The sequence below is a fragment of the Aptenodytes forsteri genome, unplaced genomic scaffold (assembly GCF_000699145.1).
Source record: "Aptenodytes forsteri isolate BGI_AS27 unplaced genomic scaffold, ASM69914v1 Scaffold76, whole genome shotgun sequence".
Taxonomy (NCBI): Eukaryota; Metazoa; Chordata; class Aves; order Sphenisciformes; family Spheniscidae; genus Aptenodytes; species Aptenodytes forsteri.
In genome coordinates this window covers 800,801-810,542 of record NW_008794444.1, presented here as the reverse complement: position 1 = coordinate 810,542, position 9,742 = coordinate 800,801, and the positions used below count along the sequence as shown (strand labels likewise).

General features: G+C 39.7%; 1 protein-coding gene across 1 annotated transcript in view; it reads left to right on the top strand.

The window, feature by feature from the left end:
• Nucleotides 1–9,506, top strand: part of AP5M1 (adaptor related protein complex 5 mu 1 subunit) — a 13,932-nt gene extending 4,426 nt beyond the window's left edge. Inside the window, exons 3-9 of the mRNA XM_009289876.1 lie at nucleotides 3,799–4,444; nucleotides 5,978–6,205; nucleotides 6,664–6,803; nucleotides 7,556–7,641; nucleotides 7,745–7,860; nucleotides 8,128–8,224; nucleotides 9,339–9,506. Of these exons, the coding sequence (XP_009288151.1) occupies nucleotides 3,799–4,444; nucleotides 5,978–6,205; nucleotides 6,664–6,803; nucleotides 7,556–7,641; nucleotides 7,745–7,860; nucleotides 8,128–8,224; nucleotides 9,339–9,421 (1,396 nt within the window). The 3' untranslated portion in view covers nucleotides 9,422–9,506. The remainder of the gene's footprint in view (nucleotides 1–3,798; nucleotides 4,445–5,977; nucleotides 6,206–6,663; nucleotides 6,804–7,555; nucleotides 7,642–7,744; nucleotides 7,861–8,127; nucleotides 8,225–9,338) is intronic.
• The last annotated feature ends 236 nt before the right edge of the window (nucleotides 9,507–9,742 follow it).

The following is a 9,742-nucleotide window of genomic DNA, read 5'->3' as shown; positions in this document are numbered from 1 at the left end:
AGGGGGGAAAGAGAGAGGAAGCTGGCAGGTTCGCATCGGAGGGCGCCGGTGTCTTCAGAGCAGCCGGGGCTGCCTCGGGGCCAGATGCCAGATGCAAAAATACCGAAATAGTCTGACGCCTCATAAATCCCCTCAGAGCGCCGCTGGCCACTGTACGTTTCTGAACCCGGTTTTGAAAATCTAGGTTCAGCTGCCTAAATATCTTTTTTTACAGCTTCTGCATTTTGCACATGACTTTCCTTTCTCTGTTCCTCTTTCTGTTAGTTACTGTGAAGACTTTACCTAGCTCTTCTCTGTCCTTAAATGGAAAAAGGACAAGGTAGTGATTATGAAGTACTGTTAGATGAACAAAATGGGCAAAGCATGTATTTTGCTTATATTCTCTTCATATTCTTCTTTACTTGTACTAAAAGCACAGTATTTTCAGGCAGAAATTTAACTTTCCATTTGATTTTAATTTTTGCATACAAAGACAGTTTTTTTAAGTTAGCGAAACAAAGGAGGACTTTTTATTCAGAACTCTTACAAGAGTTTTAAGTAAGACTTTGAGCTAGGCAGGCTGCTTTTCTTGGTCTGGCAAAATTTGTTGCCATTTCCGTATGCTCTCTGTGATTTCAGAGGACTCAGTTCCAAAGAATGAGAGGAAAAATAACTGGGGGGTGGGAAAAGGAAAAATACTGAGGCCTGGATAAAGAGACGTGACCTGCAGTCCTAGTCTGAACTTGGTAAGACTGAAGAGGGAACCTAGAAGGAGGCAAAAAAAAAAAAGAGCAAGTAGGCTATCTTCCATCTTCAGGTGTGGACAGATCTCTACATTGGACATTCCTCTACTTGTTTTAGGATTAGTATTATGGTCCTTGTATTACCTACAAGACTAGAGATGAGGCCTCCCCTCTACAAACGCAGAGAAAGAGAAAGCCTTGTCCCAAAAATCTGGGAGTGTAATCACCATGGAGGAAGGGGGGCTAGTGACAGGGATATGTGAAGTAACTTGTCACACAGTAAGCGGCAGAGACAAGGAATAGCGCTCCTTTGAAAAGGGCAAACTATACTTGATACTTCAAGTGATTTCCAGACTTAGATCTTTCAAGTTCCCAGAGGAAATAATAGGGCTGTGGAAACCCCAAGTTTATCCTCCTAACTGACCTTAAATTCAACAAAGCACACAGACAATATAAAGAATGCCGGATCACATGGAAACTGTTGGTTTCGGGACTTATGCACTCAGCTGGAGATACATGAGCCCTGATCTTTAACCTCAGAGAAGACATCTGGGACATCAAAGCATTCCACTTTTTTTGAGCTGATCATAACTTAATTCAGGCAACAAGTATGGTCTCTCTCTTGATTCACCAAAGCTCGTTCATCCCTGGAAACTTTCAGCTTTTTAAGTTTTCATCACTTTCTAGAAGGGAGTACTGAAAAACTGAGATCTGAAGGGCTAGCTAATCATCTAATGACTCAGCTAAAGCTGGGAAGATTCAGTGGGAGGAGAAGACTGCTGTGGCACGGGGACAGCTTCAGCAAGTGGAACAGGCAGATTGGGACATAAGTAAGACAAAACTAGACTGAAATATCACCTCTTCCTTTGTTTTGGAAACGTCAACCAAAAATAAGAGATGCTCACCAAGGTTACGTGTAACCTCTTATCAACAGCCTTGCTCTGGAAGTCCTCATAAATTTTCGAGCTGCAAAACCACTTTGTTTCTTTGCTCTTCAAAATAGATGTGAGACTGCAGGGAAGCATTTTACTGTCATCTGTATCCTGTTTATGGATCTCGTAGCTCTGGCTTCTCTCTGCCTATGCTTGCTTTTTCCTTACTGGGGGAAAAAAAAAAAAAGCTCTAGATGCCTGATTAAGAATCAAACAAAAAAGCACAGTCACTGAAAATAAGCCTGAGGAAGCGCAGCTGCCTCCAGCAAGAGACTCTGCTACTCAGTTAAGGGAAGATGCTGTAGGTGGGACTTAAAGGCAACAGGGTAAGAACCATGCAAGTGTTCAGGAGCAGAAGGGGAGCGCTACATATGGAGGTCATAGATAAAACAAAGTACCACCTTGCTAGGATTACAAGTCCTATGACAATTTAAGAAACAGACTGTCAATGCGTCTTTAAAAAGATGGTATAAAAAGGGGAATAAATGAAGGCATTTATGTATCCGTGCATTTTTTCTCCCATGTTTGTGTGTAAGCGTGGCTCTGAGTGCAAACAAACATGCAGCCTGAGAACAGATCTGCTACAAGGTGATTCATAAAGTGACTTAACTAGTTGCCTGCCTGTAACCTGTGATGTGCACTTTGAGGGTCTGTGGATAACTACTAAGGGAATCCATGAAAGAGAATGTAGAAAAGCTAGCCTGTTCTCAAACTTAATGTAAGAGAGACTCAGGGGAGTCTGTAGTTCCAAAAAAGGATGAAAACCAATGCATTAGTGGAAGTAGTAATTTTTCTTTTCTCAGCTATTTATTAAAAGGCAACTCTTCAGTTCCATCCATGAAAGAGAATGTACAAAAGCTAGCCTGTTCTCAAACTTAATGTAAGAGAGACTCAGGGGAGTCTGTAGTTCCAAAAAAGGATGAAAACCAATGCATTAGTGGAAGTAGTAATTTTTCTTTTCTCAGCTATTTATTAAAAGGCAACTCTTCAGTTCCTCTTGATAGATTTAGGTTAGCTTGAGAAGAAACTCATCCCTCTCTCCTTTAGAAAAAATACTGCTTCAAAAGAAAAAATCCCAGACATAACAATAAACAGCTAGTATGACTTTTCTCAAACGTTATCTCTAGGAAATTTGAAATGAAATGTATATGTTGATGCAACATAGCAGTTTTAAAATATACAAAACCTTGTGTCTCTGTAGCATGATTACATCTTAAACACTCAAAAGTAAAAAAAACGAAATTATGAAGCAGTCATAACAGCTTTAAGTCACATATGTTGCACTTGCAGTGTGGAATCCATTTTGTTCCCCCCAAAAAAACCATGCAGCTCTTGCTGGAAAAAATGGACTTATGTACAGTGAAATCTTTTTGTATTTATACTATTGTAAAGATTTCTAGTTAATCTTGTTAATCAATTAAAGCAACTGCTGCAAATCAATTGTGTAAGCTCAGAACAGCAATGAAGAACCTGTATATAAGTAACTTCCCTTATACTGTCTCATAGTATTTGGTAGAGTAGCAAAGCTGTAGCAGTAGCATATTATACCTAGGCAAAAAGCTGTTGTAGTTGAATTGTATTACATGGGACATCTGTTTTCTTAAATGTCTGAAAACTTGTGTGGAGTGTGATCTCACCTCTTAGAAAATTTTCGCTGTTGAAGTTTCGCTGCCCTGATGCAAGTTGTGCTTGGGTTCATTAGTGTAATTAAAACATCCTATACCTTTGTGCAACAGGAAGGGTAGGCAGACAGATTCACGTTTTATTCAAAAAATGAATGAATGTATTTGCTCAAAGTTTCCAGTAAAAATTCCCCTGCTAGAATTAATCCTAATTACTCCTGAAATAGTTTTATTGGCAAAGATTTAGATTCTGATCCCATCGCCGTTTCTATCAGGACGCTGCTGGCTTCCACTTAAACGAAGTTACTTTTAGGACCAGGCGGGCCTTTGGCAGTTACTTGAATACCTAAGAGAAACCCATCCTTGATTATGTCAATATTCCAAAGATTTCTATAATGCTTTTGCATTCTCTGACAGCCAGAAAAGGAATTGCGTGGTTCTGCTTCTAGGAACTCTGTTGGTATGATATTTTGGGTGGGAAAAGACGAGTAGCACTAAGACGCTGTTATTTCCATGTCACAGACGTTATCCCACCGTTGAAATACGTGCTGAGACCTTCAACGGGTCAACACATGTGCCTGTACCATCTGACAGTGCTTTTCTTAAAGCCTTGCTTTTCGAACTGAGACTCGTAGATGACCATATTTTTGCGGAGCATCGAGATACTTGTACTCGAATCAATCACTCGTCGGTATATTCAGTTCGCACCGAAGGAGGGGATCTCTGGCCCGTGCTTGCTTTTCAGAAGAGTGGTCTGATATACGCGTGTCTTCCACTAGTTGAGGAGACCTTGGAGCCACGGCCACCCCTCCTCACCGTTAGTGGGCTCTCGCAAGGACTGGCTCTTTTGTTAGGCATTGTGGACTACATCTCTCCAAGTCGGAAAAATGAAGCTGAGATGAGCGCGAAAATAGGCCAGCTTCGAAATTTGCTTATACAGGCCTGTCCACTTGGCACCCCCTTAAACACAAACATACGCAGCTTAAACAGCTCGTTTGATGACATTCAGGAAACGCCTACAGATGAGAATCAACCGGCTTGGAGATCCAACACATATAAAGGCAAACCTCAGGTTAACGTCTGCATCACTGAAAAAGTCAAGTGTATGCAGTATGACAAAAGAGACGTTGTGGACATGTGGCAAGTTTATGGAGCTGTAAATTGCAAGGTGAGAGCATTTTATGTGCAAGTTTGACCAAAGTATTTTTCATGCAAGCACACTAGGAAAGTAAATACTCATGCCATTTTGCTTTGGTATGTGATCGGTGAATTTCTAATACTGTAATATTTCGAAGTGTAACGAACTATTACATATTAGACTGATGCATTAGTGGTTTTTATTTTGATCTTTACTGGTTTTTTCCTGCATGCTTCATGCATTTTTTCAGTAACTATTTATGGGACTTAAATTTCCAGCAGTAGCTGCATTGTATTTTCGCAAATTTTTCTTATTTTAAATGAAATCGGGAGAAATCATTTCATACAGTCTTTGCATATAGAGTCTAAGAAATGGTAGTGCTAACACCAACTTTATTTCCAGCTATCTAATAAGCAGTGTGTTAAATAATGATTAGAAGCAGAATTTCTGAATGAGTCTTCTACAAGTGTCTTTACATGACCATTTTTAATTAATTTTCCTACCAAACAGAAGTTTAATCTTCCATCCTACTTTAATTGTATTACAACAACATTTTGAATCCACACATGCTGTTTGTTTGGCTGACATAAGAACCGCTGATACAGAATCTGGTGAAAGAAGTTGGTTGTATAATTATTTTGAATGTTTTTGTATGTGACAATGGTTTTCATGGTTTAATATTAAAAACTGGGGAATATTGACTAAATAGATCAATAATAATTCTGAAATCCGTTAAAATTTGTGTTTCCTGTAATTGATGGTATTTAACATTCTTTGTTCTGAATTACGCTTAGGAAGCACACTGTATTATCCCGGTACAGTGTATTTGTAACTGCCAGTGTTTTAAGAGGAGAAAGACCTAATAAAGTGGATCATGGTAATTTAATTATTTGCAGGAGGTGGGATACTCATCTCCGAAGGAAGCCAAGCTAAGTACTGCACTTCCGAAGGCTAGGTTATTTCCCACCAGCCATGCTGGTAGGGATTATGTGGGTGAACAGCTTCCTGCTCTCAGAGGGCCAAGTTTCTAGGTCATCTTGCCGAGCGGATGGCCTAACATAAGAAGAAAGCCCTGGTGTAATCGCGCACTGCCGAGCTGGCACACGGAGGGACGAGACAATGGATGCGCTGCACATGGTTGCTGTGAGAAAGCTGACGTGGGACCACAGTGGCCATTAATAGCATGCTCGAATCCATTAAGCGGATGTTGTAAAAGTAACTGAATTAATCAGACTATCACCAAGTGTGTTTATGTAACATTCATAATGATGTAGCTATACAGTAAGTCCTTGGCTTGCTTATCTGCTGTTTTCTTGCTAAAGAGTACTTGTCGATTAAGAGACATTTCGCTAAGACTGCATCACTAGCCCTACTGTGGGAAAGGCTACAGAAATGGGAAAGGGACTTTGTTTTGAAAGTATTTGTCAGTACTAATGTTTGAAGCCATCTGAAAATGTTTAGTGTGGTGGTTTTTTTTTTTAATGCTTATATTCGATTTTTGAACATCTAATCCTGACTTGAGGGAGATATTTTAGAATAACTTCTTGACTTCATTTTTTCAAGTGTGACATAGAGGGATCTGCACCAAATGTAACCCTCAGTTTGAACCTCCCGACTAATGGTCCTCCGCTCCAAGATATCGTGGTCCATCATTGCGTGACTTCCGTTGACCCTGCCTTGCTGATGTCCAGTAGTGCCGAGCCACTGGATGATTCTGTGTATAATGGACCTTACAAATTTCCTTTCATTCCTCCTTCAGATTCATTCAACTTGTGTTACTACACTTCCCAGGTAATAACATCCCTGACCCTCGCTATTTTCCAGTCTTCAAACGGGAAATAAAAATACCTGTGTTGTTGAACGTGTCTGAATGAGTTTCAGTCTGATTCAGGCGGGTAAAATGCTTTTTATATAATAAACTGCTTGGAAGGCACTGCAGGACGTGAGTCATCTGAGTCACGTTCAGGAGGTGCCAGTACCTTTGACTGCTTGGCGTGGCTGCTCTTACTTTAAATGAACCACTTAGATGCCTGAATTTGACAAAATGAATCCAGGCTGAGATGTCAAGAGCATATACCACAAATCTATGTATCACAAGCAGCCTGAAGAGTTTGGCATATACTGTTCAAAACCGCTCCGCAATTAATGGGGTTTTATTTTTTAAAGTACTTTAGCAATTAAAACAGTATATAACTGATCTTATGATGATGGTGTTAATTTACCTTGAGAATGAATATAGTTTTTTCCAGGTTCCTGTTCCACCAATTTTGGGATGTTATCAACTCATTGAAGAGGGATCACAGTTAAAAATAACAGTTAATTTAAAGCTTCATGAAAGCATAAAGAATTCTTTTGAGTACTGTGAAGCTCGTATACCTTTTTTCAACAGGTAAGAATAAAGAAATCCTAAATAAATTTCTTCCATTTCTCTGTGATCTTTCTGAAATTAACCTGTCAGGAGTCAACATAACAGATTATGCTCCATCAAAGTACTACCAGTGGACACCGACCTTGAAAATGGCGGGAAGTCCCCTTGGATTTCTTGTAATTGCCAGAATACAGAATCATACAGGAATACTTGGTAACGTTCTGAATACTTCTGTTGCGCATCCTGTTTCACTGTGGTGTTTTTTCATGTGAAACCCTGCTACAATCCTCCTGGTGGATTAAGTCTTGAGATCACTTCCAAGCCAGGGTTACCCGTTCCTTAAGGCTGCTAATCCTAGCTACAGATCAGCTTGTCAAAATATAGTTATTTAAAATTAAAACGACAGTTTTCATTTAAGCCTCTCTGACAACTGCCATGACTATGCTGTCACATAATTATCGTGAAAATTTGAAGATTAAACGATACAAAGTTGCTGATGCTGATCATAGTGTTAGTAAAATGCTGTCAGTGAACTGAAGACTGTAAAATATCAACAGCTCTTCTATGATTACTAGGTTGAGACCATGGTGATTTCATCCTGCTCTGTAATTTCTTTCCTTAAATTAGCGGTGTGCCCAGATAGGTATGATTTGTCTGTATGCACATAAATAATGTCTTTCAGCATTTTGTTGCTTTCTTTAACGAAATGGGTGTTAACAAATACTGAATGATACCAATTCCAATGGCTTTATTTCTCCTCTGTCATGCTGTAGGGGCCCAATCGCTCAATTAGAGTACAAAGTCAGTTATGGCCAACTGGATTTGTCACGAGAGAAGAGCCTACTGGTCTGGGTCATCGGTAAGCAGAACACCCCTGTGCACTCTTGCTTCCTCCCCCAGTCAGTTTTGTATAGCGTAGGCCCAGCTGTATAATTCCTTATAGATGCTGTTTCTGGCTTTAGGACAGAAGTTCCCTAAATCTTTGGAAGTTTCTCTGACTGGAACCGTGTCTTTTGGCACTGCAGGCAAAGAGCACCCAACTGATTACGTTTGCACCGGGAACACTGCTTATGTAAAAGTAAGTCGCAGGCTCTGTGAAAAGAGGCCTTAGTAGTCATTTTTTTATTATCTTAAATTGGCTATGAAAATACGTTGATTTTAAATCAGACGTAATTGTTAGCCTCTTTGTTCTCAGCATGGAGTTTCCCGTTTTCTTGCTTACAGGATTTGACATCCTGTCATTTTGGAGTGCGCTTGCACACCATGAGCATGTAACACAGATTGCCAGTATTTGCGCAGCAAGCGTGACAATATGCATCTGATCGTGTTTTCCCTCTTTCTGTAGCTGTATTTTAGGATCCCAGATTTCACACTTACTGGATGTTACGTAGACCAGCATTCTATTCAGATCTTTGCACCAGGAAAACCCAAAATTACTGCATGTGAGTTGCTAAAAATGTCATTTATTTAACTGAAACTGCTTATTGAAGTTATGAACTGGATGTCAATGACTAAAATTATGTAGCTAAAGTTGGACAAAGCTTTTTCCTGGTTTGCTTGGGACATGCCAGAAATTTTGTTCTCTGCTTTGTATTTTTTTTTTTTGTGACGCTTAAAGCGTCCCTGGAGGTAGGGACTGGCATCTCCTTTTCAGATGAAAGCTCTTACTACTCAGTTACAAAGTCAGGCTCTCTCTTGGGCTCTCTCCCCTTCGCCCTGTGATGTTTTACTATGCTCTACGTAAGGGCAGAACTTTTACTGGGGGGACAGAGAATGCCTCTCCGTAGTCTGGCCTCTTGGTTAGGAGACTTTTGTCAGAGACGTGGTGTGTGGATTGGAAATACCCAGGTACAGAACTCAGCTCCTGCGTGCAAGGTGAGACTGCTGCTGTCAGTGTCATCACACCAGCATCCCTTGGTGGGTGTGGTGCTACACTGAATCTGTGGAGCAGAAACCAAATCTGCTTATTCTTGAGTTAACACATGACTATTTCCAAGTCTGCACCAAAAATACACTAATTGGGAACACAGTAGGCACTCATTAAATCTGAGAAGTACTGTCTAACGGAAGCATTTTTATTTGTTGCTATCTATCTGTTGCAACTTCTGTCAGTCATGTTAGCAGGAGTCTGTAAACGCCTTTTGAAAACTGTGATCTACACTGTTAATTTTGTGACAGGTCACATTCAGTCCTTAATTGCAACACAAAAAAGCAACATTTTCATACTGTATGTTTTCTATCGAGTACGCAATTTATATTCATTGAACAAAATCCAAGCCATCCACCTGCTTTTGACTTAACCTCTGTTTGAATTTTAAGCTCATGACCAATACCGTTAGTAAAGGTAATTGAAGCTTAGACTTTAAATGTCTCATTATCAGAAACGATTTTCAGATAATAATAAGAGTCTTACAGTTTAAAGAGGCCATTATACCTTCTCTGTAAACTAGTAAGGATGGATTAGTAGTCTCTTAACTTGGATGAAGGAATGTCTGATTGTAAGGCGCCCTGTAATGCTTATTTCTCTTGCCTGTTTTTTGTTTGGTTTTTTTTTAGCCCGGGAACTAATTTCTTCTGATTACTACATCTGGAATTCCAAAGCACCAGCACCTACGACGTACAAAACCTTATTTGACTAATTTGCTTGTGAATTATTTTTGTATTTAAACAAAACAGCTAATGAGAGTAATGTCACGATACAGTGAAAATAAATATTCTCCAGCACTTGTACTTTGTATGTTTGCTTAAAAATCTCTGCTGAGGAAAACCAAAAGAAGTCACTTCTCTTAAAAACATAAGTTGGTTTTTAAATTGCTTAGTCCTGGATAACAGCTTAGAGAAGACAATTTGAAAGGTACTTGCCGTGGCCATTTTTACTTTCCCTTCTAACATTAACTGGTACAAAGTCAGTACCTCGTGATACAGATACAGACTGGTACGATTGGGCATGTCTTCCAGGA